The following is a 13,554-nucleotide window of genomic DNA, read 5'->3' as shown; positions in this document are numbered from 1 at the left end:
TTAACCTGACTGACTATGCACAATAATAACTATTATATTAACCTGACTGACTATGCACAATAATAACTATTATATTAACCTGACTGACTATGCACAATAATAACTATTATATTAACCTGACTGACTATGCACAATAATAACTATTATATTAACCTGACTGACTATGCACAATAATAACTATTATATTAACCTGACTGACTATGCACAATAATAACTATTATATTAACCTGACTGACTATGCACAATAATAACTATTATATTAACCTGACTGACTATGCACAATAATAACTATTATATTAACCTGACTGACTATGCACAATAATAACTATTATATTAACCTGACTGACTATGCACAATAATAACTATTATATTAACCTGACTGACTATGCACAATAATAACTATTATATTAACCTGACTATGCACAATAATAACTATTATATTAACCTGACTGACTATGCACAATAATAACTATTATATTAACCTGACTGACGATGCACAATAATAACTATTATATTAACCTGACTGACTATGCACAATAATAACTATTATATTAACCTGACTGACTATGCACAATAATAACTATTATATTAACCTGACTGACTATGCACAATAATAACTATTATATTAACCTGACTGACGATGCACAATAATAACTATTATATTAACCTGACTATGCACAATAATAACTATTATATTAACCTGACTGACTATGCACAATAATAACTATTATATTAACCTGACTGACTATGCACAATAATAACTATTATATTAACCTGACTGACTATGCACAATAATAACTATTATATTAACCTGACTGACTATGCACAATAATAACTATTATATTAACCTGACTGACTATGCACAATAATAACTATTATATTAACCTGACTGACTATGCACAATAATAACTATTATATTAACCTGACTGACTATGCACAATAATAACTATTATATTAACCTGACTGACTATGCACAATAATAACTATTATATTAACCTGACTGACTATGCACAATAATAACTATTATATTAACCTGACTATGCACAATAATAACTATTATATTAACCTGACTGACTATGCACAATAATAACTATTATATTAACCTGACTGACTATGCACAATAATAACTATTATATTAACCTGACTATGCACAATAATAACTATTATATTAACCTGACTGATAACTATTATATTAACCTGCACAATAATAACTATTATATTAACCTGACTATGCACAATAATAACTATTATATTAACCTGACTATGCACAATAATAACTATTATATTAACCTGACTATGCACAATAATAACTATTATATTAACCTGACTGACGATGCACAATAATAACTATTATATTAACCTGACTGACTATGCACAATAATAACTATTATATTAACCTGACTATGCACAATAATAACTATTATATTAACCTGACTGACGATGCACAATAATAACTATTATATTAACCTGACTATGCACAATAATAACTATTATATTAACCTGACTGACTATGCACAATAATAACTATTATATTAACCTGACGATGCACAATAATTGTATTGTGTAACCGTACTCAGTGATTATTATTATTTAAATTTTATTTTTAGTATTTTGAGGCAACGGCACAGGAATGCCCCTGTCTGTGTGCGCCTTTGTCTACCACTAAGTGTAGCCGTTAGCAATGATGCTGACAACAGTCTTCTGGTAGATGGAAATGCTTTCACAAAAAAAAAAAAAACTTCTCAATTAAATGTGAACTACAAAGTGGCCTCTTACCTTCCTGGCAGAATTATATCAGAATTTATTAACTGCCTTGTTCAGGGGCAGAACGACAGATTTGTACCTTGTCAGCTCGGGGATTTGAACCTGCAAACTATCGGTTACGAGTCCAACGCTCTTAACCACCAACGCTCTAACCACTAGGCTACCCTGCCGCCTCTACACTCTAACCACTAGGCTACCCTGCCGCCTCTACACTCTAACCACTAGGCTACCCTGCCACCTCTACACTCTAACCACTAGGCTACCCTGCCGCCTCTACACTCTAACCACTAGGCTACCCTGCCGCCTCTACACTCTAACCACTAGGCTACCCTGCCACCTCTACGCTCTAACCACTAGGCTACCCTGCCACCTCTACACTCTAACCACTAGGCTACCCTGCCGCCTCTACACTCTAACCACTAGGCTACCCTTCCGCCTCTACACTCTAACCACTAGGCTACCCTGCCGCCTCTACACTCTAACCACTAGGCTACCCTGCCGCCTCTACACTCTAACCACTAGGCTACCCTGCCGCCTCTACACTCTAACCACTAGGCTACCCTGCCGCCCCTCCACTCTAACCACTAGGCTACCCTGCCGCCTCTACACTCTAACCACTAGGCTACCCTGCCGCCTCTACACTCTAACCACTAGGCTACCCTGCCGCCTCTACACTCTAACCACTAGGCTACCCTTCCGCCTCTACACTCTAACCACTAGGCTACCCTGCCGCCTCTACACTCTAACCACTAGGCTACCCTGCCGCCTCTACACTCTAACCACTAGGCTACCCTGCCGCCTCTACACTCTAACCACTAGGCTACCCTGCCCCCCTCCACTCTAACCACTAGGCTACCCTGCCGCCTCTCTAACCACTCTAACCACCACTAGGCTACCCTGCCGCCTCTCTACACTCTAACCACTAGGCTACCCTGCCGCCTCTACACTCTAACCACTAGGCTACCCTGCCGCCTCTACACTCTAACCACTAGGCTACCCTGCCCCCTCTACACTCTAACCACTAGGCTACCCTGCCGCCTCTAACCACTCTAACCAACCACTAGGCTACCCTGCCACCTCTACACTCTAACCATTAGGCTACCCTGCCGCCTCTACACTCTAACCACTAGGCTACCCTGCCCCCTCTACACTCTAACCACTAGGCTACCCTGCCGCCTCTACACTCTAACCACTAGGCTACCCTGCCCCCTCTACACTCTAACCACTAGGCTACCCTGCCGCCTCTACACTCTAACCACTAGGCTACCCTGCCGCCTCTACACTCTAACCACTAGGCTACCCTGCCGCCTCTACACTCTAACCACTAGGCTACCCTAACCACTAGGCCCCTGCCACCTCTACTCTAACCACTAGGCTGCTACCCTAACCACTAGGCTACCCTGCCACCTCTACACTCTAACCACTAGGCTACCCTGCCGCCTCTACACTCTAACCACTAGGCTACCCTGCCACCTCTACACTCTAACCACTAGGCTGCTCTGCCGCCTCTACACTCTAACCACTAGGCTACCCTGCCACCTAACCACTAGGCACTCTAACCACCACTAGGCTACCCTGCCACCTCTACACTCTAACCACTAGGCTACCCTGCCGCCTCTACACTCTAACCACTAGGCTACCCTGCCGCCTCTACACTCTAACCACTAGGCTACCCTGCCGCCTCTACACTCTAACCACTAGGCTACCCTGCTGCCACGGCTTCTTAAACTAAACTACTTGGTTGTGTTTAGGGCAGATTCTGTTGTTTAGTCCCCCGAAGAGCAACGTTTCAGGGAAAAAAAATCACATCTTGTTCAGTTTAACTGGGTTTTCCTATCATGTCAGAGAGACAGCTATGTTCATTTCTATTCTACCATTTAGAGACAAGCTATGTTCGTTTCTATTCTACCATTTAGAGTCAAGCTATGTCATCATGACTGTTCGTTTCTATTCTACCATTTAGAGACAAGCTATGTTCATTTCTATTCTACCATTTAGAGACAAGCTATGTCATTTCTATTCTACCATTTAGAGACAAGCTATGTTCGTTTCTATTCTACCATTTAGAGACAAGCTATGTTCGTTTCTATTCTACCATTTAGAGACAAGCTATGTTCGTTTCTATTCTACCATTTAGAGACAAGCTATGTTCGTTTCTATTCTACCATTTAGAGACAAGCTATGTTCGTTTCTATTCTACCATTTAGAGTCAAGCTATGTTCGTTTCTATTCTACCATTTAGAGACAAGCTAGTCATAATGACTGTTAGTTTCTATTCTACCATTTAGAGTCAAGCTATGTTCGTTTCTATTCTACCATTTAGAGACAAGCTAGTCATAATGACTGTTCGTTTCTATTCTACCATTTAGAGACAAGCTATGTTCGTTTCTATTCTACCATTTAGAGACAAGCTATGTTCGTTTCTATTCTACCATTTAGAGACAAGCTATGTTCGTTTCTATTCTACCATTTAGAGACAAGCTATGTTCGTTTCTATTCTACCATTTAGAGACAAGCTAGTCATAATGACTGTTCGTTTCTATTCTACCATTTAGAGACAAGCTATGTTCGTTTCTATTCTACCATTTAGAGACAAGCTATGTTCGTTTCTATTCTACCATTTAGAGACAAGCTATGTTCGTTTCTATTCTACCATTTAGAGACAAGCTATGTTCGTTTCTATTCTACCATTTAGAGACAAGCTATGTTCGTTTCTATTCTACCATTTAGAGACAAGCTAGTCATCATGACTGTTCGTTTCTATTCTACCATTCCAGAAAGAAGCTGAAGAAGGTTTGGGACCGGGCTGTGACCTTCCTCTCAGCCAATGAGAGCCGTATCAGGACAGAGTCTCAGCGGATTGGCGGAGCTGACTTCCTGGTGTGGAGGTGGCTCCAGCCCTCTCTGAGCTGCGACCAGATCTCACTCGTCCCCTCCAAAGTCTGGCAGGGCAAAGGTAACTAACCCGTCCCCCATTCCTAGTGTGCTCCCAAATGGCACCCTGTTCCCTACGTAGGGCACTACCAACTCCCTATTAATACCCATGGTTACGAAATGTGATGTTCGATGTCCACTTACTTTTTGATCGTGTAGTTTCATGTCAGAAATAAGAAAATGTTTCTTCCCTGCTGTTATACTGTCCATCTAGCGTCTCTTGTCTGTCTCTTGTCCATCTAACACATTTCCTGTCTTTTTCTCCATGGAACGTCTCTTTCCTGTCTGTCTCTCTCTTCCCTCAGCGTTCCCTCTGGACAGGAGGAACTCCCCTCCCAACAGTTTAACACCGTGTCTGAAGATCAGAAACATGTTTGATCCAGTCATGTGAGTACCAGAGGGTGTTACTAAGTCCATGTGTTCACCATCAGTCTTTAAGGTTCTGTCGGGGTTTAGGGATGAGCATGTACTTGTCAGGGGACTAAAAACGCTCTCTTTGCATGTCGGTATCAGCAGACACTCTTAGATGTTGACGTGGACGTCGGCAGACTCTCTTAGATGTTGACGTGGACGTCGGCAGACTCTCTTAGATGTTGACGTTGACGTCGGCAGACTCTCTCTTGGGCGTCGGCAGACTCTCTCTTGGGCGTCGGCAGACTCTCTCTTGGGCGTCGGCAGACTCTCTCTTGGGCGTCGGCAGACTCTCTCTTAATACGTCGGCAGACTTACTTAAATGTGATGTTCGATGTCCTTACTTTTTGGGCGTCGGCAGAAAATGTTTCTTCCCTGCTGATACTGTCCATCTAGGCGTCGGCAGACTCTCTCTTGTCCGGCAGACTTTCTGTCTTTTTCGTCCATGGAGATGTCTCTTTCCTGTCTGTCTCTCTCTTCCTCAGGCGTCTGGACAGGACTCTCTCTTGGGCGTCGGATCAGAAACATGTTTGATCCAGTCATGTGAGGCGTCAGAGGGTGACTAAGTCCATGGGCGTCAGACATCAGTCTTTAAGGTTCTGTCGGGGACTTTCTTGGGCGTGGCAGACTTGTCTCTTGGGCGTCGGCGTCGGCAGACTCTCTCTTTGCATGTCGGTATCAGCAGACACTCTTAGATGTTGGCGTGGGGCGTCGGCAGACTCTCTCTAGATGGGACTCTCTCTTGGGCGTCGGCAGACTCTCTCTTGGGCGTCGGCAGACTCTCTCTTGGGCGTCGGCAGACTCTCTCTTGGGCGTCGGCAGACTCTCTCTTGGGCGTCGGCAGACTCTCTCTTGGGCGTCGGCAGACTCTCTCTTGGGCGTCGGCAGACTCTCTCTTGGGCGTCGGCAGACTCTCTCTTGGGCGTCGGCAGACTCTCTTGGGCGTCGGCAGACTCTCTCTTGGGCGTCGGCAGACTCTCTCGTTGGGCGTCGGCAGACTCTCTCGTTGGGCGTCGGCAGACTCTCTCGTGGCCGTCGGCAGACTCTCTCGTGGGCGTCGGCAGACTCTCTCTTGGGCGTCGGCAGACTCTCTCTTGGGCGTCGGCAGACTCTCTCTTGGGCGTCGGCAGACTCTCTCTTGGGCGTCGGCAGACTCTCTGTTGGCGTCGGCAGACTCTCTGTTGGCGTCGGCAGACTCTCTCTGTTGGGCGTCGGCAGACTCTCTGTTGGGCGTCGGCAGACTCTCTCGTTGGGCGTCGGCAGACTCTCTGGGCGTTGGCGTCGGCAGACTCTCTCTCGTTGGGCGTCGGCAGACTCTCTGTCTCGTGGCCGTCGGCAGACTCTCTGTGGCCGTCGGCAGACTCTCTCTGTCGTGGCCGTGGCCGTCGTTGCCGGGCAGACTTCTGTTGGGCGCCGGGCAGACTCTCTCTGGGCGTCGGCAGACTCTCTTGGGCGTCGGCAGACTCTCTGTTGGCGTCGGGTAGACTCTCTTGGCCGGGCGACTCGGCAGACTCTCTCTCGGGCCTCGGCAGACTCTCTCTCGGGCCTCGGCAGACTCTCTCTCGGGCCTCGGCAGACTCTCTCTCGGGCCTCGGCAGACTCTCTCTCGGGCGTCGGCAGACTCTCTCTCGGGCCGTCGGCAGACTCTCTCGTGGGCGTCGGCAGACTCTCTCGTGGGCGTCGGCAGACTCTCTCGTTGGGCGTCGGCAGACTCTCTCGTTGGGCGTCGGCAGACTCTCTCGTGGCCGTCGGCAGACTCTCTCTCGGATGTGGATGTATATTGTATCAAGTGTTTTCCCTGGGCTGGAAGTGTCTGTCTGCATGTGAGATTGTCCCGTGAACAGCTATCCCAGTGGAATGACACGTGCATGTGCCACATGTACTGTCCTATCCTACCTGTGTGTTCTTGACTACCAGAGGTTAGAGGTGGGTTCGGACTTCTAGATGACATCTGACCCCTTTACGTGTGTGTGTGTGTGTGTGTGTGTGTGTGTGTGTGTGTGTGTAACAGGGAGGTTGGTGAAAACTGGCATCTGGCCATCCACGAGGCCATCTTGGAGAAGTGTTGTGACAACGACGGCATCGTCCACATCGCTGTCGACAAGAACTCCAGAGAGGTGAGTGTCTGTCACAGCTGTTCTATCAAGCAATGGCTGTGTTCCAAGCGGCTCCCTATTCTTTTACCAAATAGGTGCTATCTTCTGTATACCACCCCTACCTGATCACAACACAACTGATTGGCTCAAACGCACCAAGAGAACAAGGCACACCTGTTAATTGAAATGCATTCCAGGTGACTACCTCATGAAGCTGGTTGAGAGAATGCCAAGAGTGTGCAAAACTGTCATCAAAGCAGAGGGTGCCTACTTTGAAGAATCTCAGTAACATTTTTGATTTAACACTTTAACAGACATCTGGTTATATATCCACTGACCAGGTGAAACCAACAGCCATCTGGTTATATATCCACTGACCAGGTGGAACCAACAGCCATCTGGTTATATATCCACTGACCAGGTGGAACCAACAGCCATCTGGTTATATATCCACTGACCAGGTGGAACCAACAGCCATCTGGTTATATATCCACTGACCAGGTGGAACCAACAGCCATCTGGTTATATATCCACTGACCAGGTGGAACCAACAGCCATCTGGTTATATATCCACTGACCAGGTGGAACCAACAGCCATCTGGTTATATATCCACTGACCAGGTGGAACCAACAGCCATCTGGTTATATATCCACTGACCAGGTGGAACCAACAGCCATCTGGTTATATATCCACTGACCAGGTGGAACCAACAGCCATCTGGTTATATATCCACTGACCAGGTGGAACCAACAGCCATCTGGTTATATATCCACTGACCAGGTGGAACCAACAGCCATCTGGTTATATATCCACTGACCAGGTGGAACCAACAGCCATCTGGTTATATATCCACTGACCAGGTGGAACCAACAGCCATCTGGTTATATATCCACTGACCAGGTGGAACCAACAGCCATCTGGTTATATATCCACTGACCAGGTGGAACCAACAGCCATCTGGTTATATATCCACTGACCAGGTGGAACCAACAGCCATCTGGTTATATATCCACTGACCAGGTGGAACCAACAGCCATCTGGTTATATATCCACTGACCAGGTGGAACCAACAGCCATCTGGTTATATATCCACTGACCAGGTGGAACCAACAGCCATCTGGTTATATATCCACAGCCATGACCAGGTGGAACCAACAGCCATCTGGTTATATATCCACTGACCAGGTGGAACCAACAGCCATCTGGTTATATATCCACTGACCAGGTGGAACCAACAGCCATCTGGTTATATATCCACTGACCAGGTGGAACCAACAGCCATCTGGTTATATATCCACTGACCAGGTGGAACCAACAGCCATCTGGTTATATATCCACTGACCAGGTGGAACCAACAGCCATCTGGTTATATATCCACTGACCAGGTAGAACCAACAGCCATCTGGTTATATATCCACTGACCAGGTGGAACCAACAGCCATCTGGTTATATATCCACTCTGGTTATATATCCACTGACCAGGTGGAACCAACAGCCATCTGGTTATATATCCACTGACCAGGTGGATATCCACTGACCAGGTGGAACCAACAGCCATCTGGTTATATATCCACTGACCAGGTAGAACCAACAGCCATCTGGTTATATAACCAGGTGGAACCAACAGCCATCTGGTTATATATCCACTGACCAGGTGGAACCAACAGCCATCTGGTTATATATCCACTGACCAGGTGGAACCAACAGCCATCTGGTTATATATCCACTGACCTGGTGGAACCAACAGCCATCTGGTTATATATCCACTGACCAGGTGGAACCAACAGCCATCTGGTTATATATCCACTGACCTGGTGGAAACAGCCATCTGGTTATATATCCACTGACCAGGTGGAACATAGAACAGCCATGTTGGTTATATATCCACTGACCAGGTGGAACCAACAGCCATATGGTTATATATCCACTGACCTGGTGGAACACATGGTTATATATCCACTGACCAGGTGGAACCAACAGCCATCTGGTTATATATCCACTGACCAGGTAGAACCAACAGCCATCTGGTTATATATCCACTGACCAGGTGGAACCAACAGCCATATGGTAATATATCACTGACCAGGTGGAACCAACAGCCATCTGGTTATATATCCACTGACCAGGTGGAACCAACAGCCATCTGGTTATATATCCACTGACTAGGTGGAACCAACAGCCATCTGGTTATATATCCACTGACCAGGTAGGACCAACAGCCATCTGGTTATATATCCAGTTAGAACCAACAGCCATCTGGTTATATATCCAGGTAGAACCAACAGCCATCTGGGCTGTATATATAACCAGTGATAGAACCAACAGCCATCTGGGCTGTATATATCCAGTGATAGAAGAGCTTGAACCTCTCAGCCACGCTCTCTCCAGGGCTGTATATATCCAGTGATAGAAGAGCTTGTTAACAGCTGTGTCATCTGGTTATATATCCTGTGATAAAGAGCTTGTTAACAGCCATCTGGGCTGTATCTATAACCTGTGATAGAAGAGCTTGTTAACCTCCATCTCTCCAGGGCTGAGCCATAACCTGTGATCTGTTACATGGGCTGTGTCTATAACCTGTGATAGAAGAGCTTGTTAACCTCTCTCTCTCTCTCTCTCCAGGGCTGTTGTCTATAACCTGTGATAGAAGAGCTTGTTAACCTCTCTCTCCTCTCTCTCCAGGGCTGTTGTCTATAACCTGTGATAGAAGAGCTTGTTAACCTCTCTCTCTCCTCTCTCTCCAGGGCTGTTGTCTATAACCTGTGATAGAAGAGCTTGTTAACCTCTCTCTCTCTCTCTCTCCAGGGCTGTGTCTATAACCTGTGATAGAAGAGCTTGTTAACCTCTCTCTCCTCTCTCTCCAGGGCTGTTGTCTATAACCTGTGATAGAAGAGCTTGTTAACCTCTCTCTCCTCTCTCTCTCTCTCCTCCTCTCTCTCCAGGGCTGTTGTCTATAACCTGTGATAGAAGAGCTTGTTAACCTCTCTCTCCTCTCTCTCCAGGGCTGTTGTCTATAACCTGTGATAGAAGAGCTTGTTAACCTCTCTCTCCTCTCTCTCCAGGGCTGTTGTCTATAACCTGTGATAGAAGAGCTTGTTAACCTCTCTCTCTCCTCTCTCCAGGGCTGTTGTCTATAACCTGTGATAGAAGAGCTTGTTAACCTCTCTCTCCAGGGCTGTTGTCTATAACCTGTGATAGAAGAGCTTGTTAACCTCTCTCTCTCCTCTCTCTCCAGGGCTGTTGTCTATAACCTGTGATAGAAGAGCTTGTTAACCTCTCTCTCCTCTCTCTCCAGGGCTGTTGTCTATAACCTGTGATAGAAGAGCTTGTTAACCTCTCTCTCTCTCTCTCTCCAGGGCTGTTAACCTCTCTCTCCTCTCTCTCCAGTCTATAACCTGTGATAGAAGAGCTTGTTAACCTCTCTCTCCTCTCTCTCCAGGGCTGTTGTCTATAACCTGTGATAGAAGAGCTTGTTAACCTCTCTCTCTCTCTCTCTCCAGGGCTGTTGTCTATAACCTGTGATAGAAGAGCTTGTTAACCTCTCTCTCCTCTCTCTCCAGGGCTGTGTCTATAACCTGTGATAGAAGAGCTTGTTAACCTCTCTCTCCTCTCTCTCCAGGGCTGTGTCTATAACCTGTGATAGAAGAGCTTGTTAACCTCTCTCTCTCCTCTCTCTCCAGGGCTGTTGTCTATAACCTGTGATAGAAGAGCTTGTTAACCTCTCTCTCTCTCTCTCTCCAGGGCTGTGTCTATGTGAAGTGTCTGTCAGCAGAACACTCAGGGAAAGCCTTCAAGGCGCTACATGGCTCCTGGTTCGATGGTAAAATCACTTTTTTAAATATATTTTAAATGATTTTAGCAACAACAACACTAGTCTTTGTTTGTCCTTCGTTGTCCTTCCGTCCTCTCCAGGGCTGAACCTTGTACTGTTACTATTTTATCATGGGCTGTGATCTTGATAACCTTGAGATAAAGATTTTGTAAGGGCTGTGATCATTTACCTGTGATAAAAGAAGCATTTAAGAGATTTAGTCACATGGTTGGTTTTCATTGTCTCTCGCTCTCTCCCTCTCTCTCCAGGGCCTACCTGTCTTGTTAACTCTCCCCCTATCCTCCCTCTCCTGTGACCTCTCTCCCTCCTCTCCAGGGCTGTGTCCCTGTGATAGAAGAGCTTGTTAACTCTCTCCCCTCCCCTCCTCTCCTCCCTCTCCTCCACCTATAACCTCTTGTTAACCTCTCTCTCCTCTCTCCAGGGCTGTTGTCTATAACCTATCCCTCCACCTACCTGTGATAGAAGAGCTTGTTAACCTCTCTCCTCCAGGGCTGTGTCTATAACCGTCTCTTGTTAACTCCTCTCTCCCTACCTACCTGTCTCTCTCTCTCTCCCTCCACCTACCGTGATAGAAGAGCTTGTTAACCTCTCTCCCCCCTCCTCTCTCTCTCCCTCTCTCTCCTAGGGCCTACCGTGAACCTATAACCTGTCTTGTTAACCTCCCTCCCTCCCTAGGGAAAGTCTCTCTCTCCCTACCTATGGCTCCCCTCCCTACAGGGCTACCTACTGTCCCCCCTCCCTACCTACTGTCCCCCCTCCCTACCTACTGCCCCCCCTCCCAGGTAAGCTGGTGACGGTGAAGTACCTGCGTCTAGACCGTTACCACCAGCGTTTCCCTCAGGCCCAGGGCTGTACCACCTCCCTGAAGCCCTCGAACACCTACTTGAACACCATGTCCAGACTACGTCTCCATACCAGCCCTGACAGCAGCTCTAACACGAACTCTCTAGGCTTCTCCTGAGGGGGGACCTTTAACCCTCTCCTCCTCTCTGTTTTCCCTCAACCCCACAGATACCACCATACCAGCCCTGACCAGTCTCCTTCTCCTTCCGTCTCTGATGAACTTGTACCTACCGAACTCTCTCTTCTCCTGAGGGGGGACAGATTACCCCAGCCTCCTCTCTCCCTCCCCCCCACAGATACCACCACACCAGCCCTGACAGCAGCTCTACCGTCTCTCGAACTCTCTCTTCTCCTGAGGGGGGACAGATTACCCCAGCCTCCTCTCCTCCCTCCCCCACAGATACCACCACCCAGCCCTGACAGCAGCTCTAACACGAACTCTCTAGGCTTCTCCTGAGGGGGGGGCAGATTACCCCAGCCTCCTCTCTCCCTCAACCCCACAGATACCACCATACCAGCCCTGACAGCAGCTCTAACACGAACTCTCTAGGCTTCTCCTGAGGGGGGGCAGATTACCCCAGTTCTTCCCTCCCTACTCCTCTCTCCCTCAACCCCACAGATACCAGCCCTGACAGCAGCTCTAACACGAACTCTCTAGGCTTCTCCTGAGGGGGGACAGATTCCCTGAAGCCTCCTCCTCTCCCTCAACCCCACCACACCAGCCCTGACAGCAGCTCTAACACGAACTCTCTAGGCTTCTCCTGAGGGGGGGGGGCAGATTACCCCAGCCTCCTCTCTCCCTCAACCCCACAGATACCACCATACCAGCCCTGACAGCAGCTCTAACACGAACTCTCTAGGCTTCTCCTGAGGGGGGGCAGATTACCCCAGCCTCCTCTCTCCCTCAACCCCACAGATACCACCATACCAGCCCTGACAGCAGCTCTAACACGAACTCTCTAGGCTTCCCCTGAGGGGGGGGGCAGATTACCCCAGCCTCCTCTCTCCCTCAACCCCACCACACCAGCCCTGACAGCAGCTCTAACACGAACTCTCTAGGCTTCCCCTGAGGGGGGCAGATTACCCCAGCCTCCTCTCTCCCTCAACCCCACCACACCAGCCCTGACAGCAGCTCTAACACGAACTCTCTAGGCTTCTCCTGAGGGGGGGGCAGATTACCCCAGCCTCCTCTCTCCCTCAACCCCACCACACCAGCCCTGACAGCAGCTCTAACACGAACTCTCTAGGCTTCTCCTGAGGGGGGGGCAGATTACCCCAGCCTCCTCTCTCCCCTCAACCCCACAGATACCACCATACCAGCCCTGACAGCAGCTCTAACACCACCACCAGCCCTGAACTCTCTAGGCTTCTCCTGAGGGGGGGCAGATTACCCCAGCCTCCTCTCTCCCTCAACCCCACCACACCAGCCCTGACAGCAGCTCTAACACGAACTCTCTAGGCTTCTCCTGAGGGGGGGGGCAGATTACCCCAACCTCCTCTCTCCCTCAACCCCACAGATACCACCATACCAGCCCTGACAGCAGCTCTAACACGAACTCTCTAGGCTTCTCCTGAGGGGGGGGCAGATTACCCCAGCCTCCTCTCTCCCTCAACCGTCTGTCTCAACTCACAGAGCTGGGTGAACCGTCTGTCTCAACTCACAGAGCTGGGTG

General features: G+C 48.1%; 1 protein-coding gene and 4 long non-coding RNA genes across 6 annotated transcripts in view; 2 read left to right on the top strand and 3 right to left on the bottom strand.

Annotated features, from left to right (window-relative positions):
- The window catches only part of lemd3 (LEM domain containing 3), a 45,575-nt gene extending 33,576 nt beyond the window's left edge, over positions 1-11,999 (top strand). The window contains exons 7-11 of the mRNA XM_052514437.1: positions 4,542-4,720; positions 5,004-5,085; positions 7,121-7,226; positions 10,948-11,026; positions 11,821-11,999. Of these exons, the coding sequence (XP_052370397.1) occupies positions 4,542-4,720; positions 5,004-5,085; positions 7,121-7,226; positions 10,948-11,026; positions 11,821-11,999 (625 nt within the window). The remainder of the gene's footprint in view (positions 1-4,541; positions 4,721-5,003; positions 5,086-7,120; positions 7,227-10,947; positions 11,027-11,820) is intronic.
- On the bottom strand, positions 1,279-3,743 carry LOC127927745 (uncharacterized). The gene is made up of 3 exons (XR_008128930.1): positions 3,347-3,743; positions 2,003-2,563; positions 1,279-1,936 (listed from the first exon to the last, which is right to left on the bottom strand). It is a non-coding gene; the product is annotated as an uncharacterized LOC127927745 (long non-coding RNA).
- LOC127927746 (uncharacterized) lies at positions 7,244-8,937 on the top strand. Of its 2 annotated transcripts, none has more exons than XR_008128932.1 (3): positions 7,244-8,306; positions 8,352-8,591; positions 8,861-8,937. It is a non-coding gene; the product is annotated as an uncharacterized LOC127927746 (long non-coding RNA). The 2 variants fall into 2 exon arrangements; XR_008128931.1 differs by having other exon boundaries at positions 8,821-8,937.
- On the bottom strand, positions 10,325-10,922 carry LOC127927750 (uncharacterized). Its single transcript, XR_008128938.1, has 3 exons — positions 10,746-10,922; positions 10,625-10,686; positions 10,325-10,540 (listed from the first exon to the last, which is right to left on the bottom strand). It is a non-coding gene; the product is annotated as an uncharacterized LOC127927750 (long non-coding RNA).
- Positions 11,797-13,490, bottom strand: LOC127927744 (uncharacterized). The gene is made up of 3 exons (XR_008128929.1): positions 13,375-13,490; positions 12,699-12,878; positions 11,797-11,945 (listed from the first exon to the last, which is right to left on the bottom strand). It is a non-coding gene; the product is annotated as an uncharacterized LOC127927744 (long non-coding RNA).
- Positions 13,491-13,554: the final 64 nt, after the last annotated feature.

The sequence above is a fragment of the Oncorhynchus keta genome, unplaced genomic scaffold, assembly GCF_023373465.1.
Source record: "Oncorhynchus keta strain PuntledgeMale-10-30-2019 unplaced genomic scaffold, Oket_V2 Un_scaffold_17573_pilon_pilon, whole genome shotgun sequence".
NCBI lineage: Eukaryota > Metazoa > Chordata > Actinopteri > Salmoniformes > Salmonidae > Oncorhynchus > Oncorhynchus keta.
This window is presented reverse-complemented; position numbering and strand designations above follow the sequence as displayed.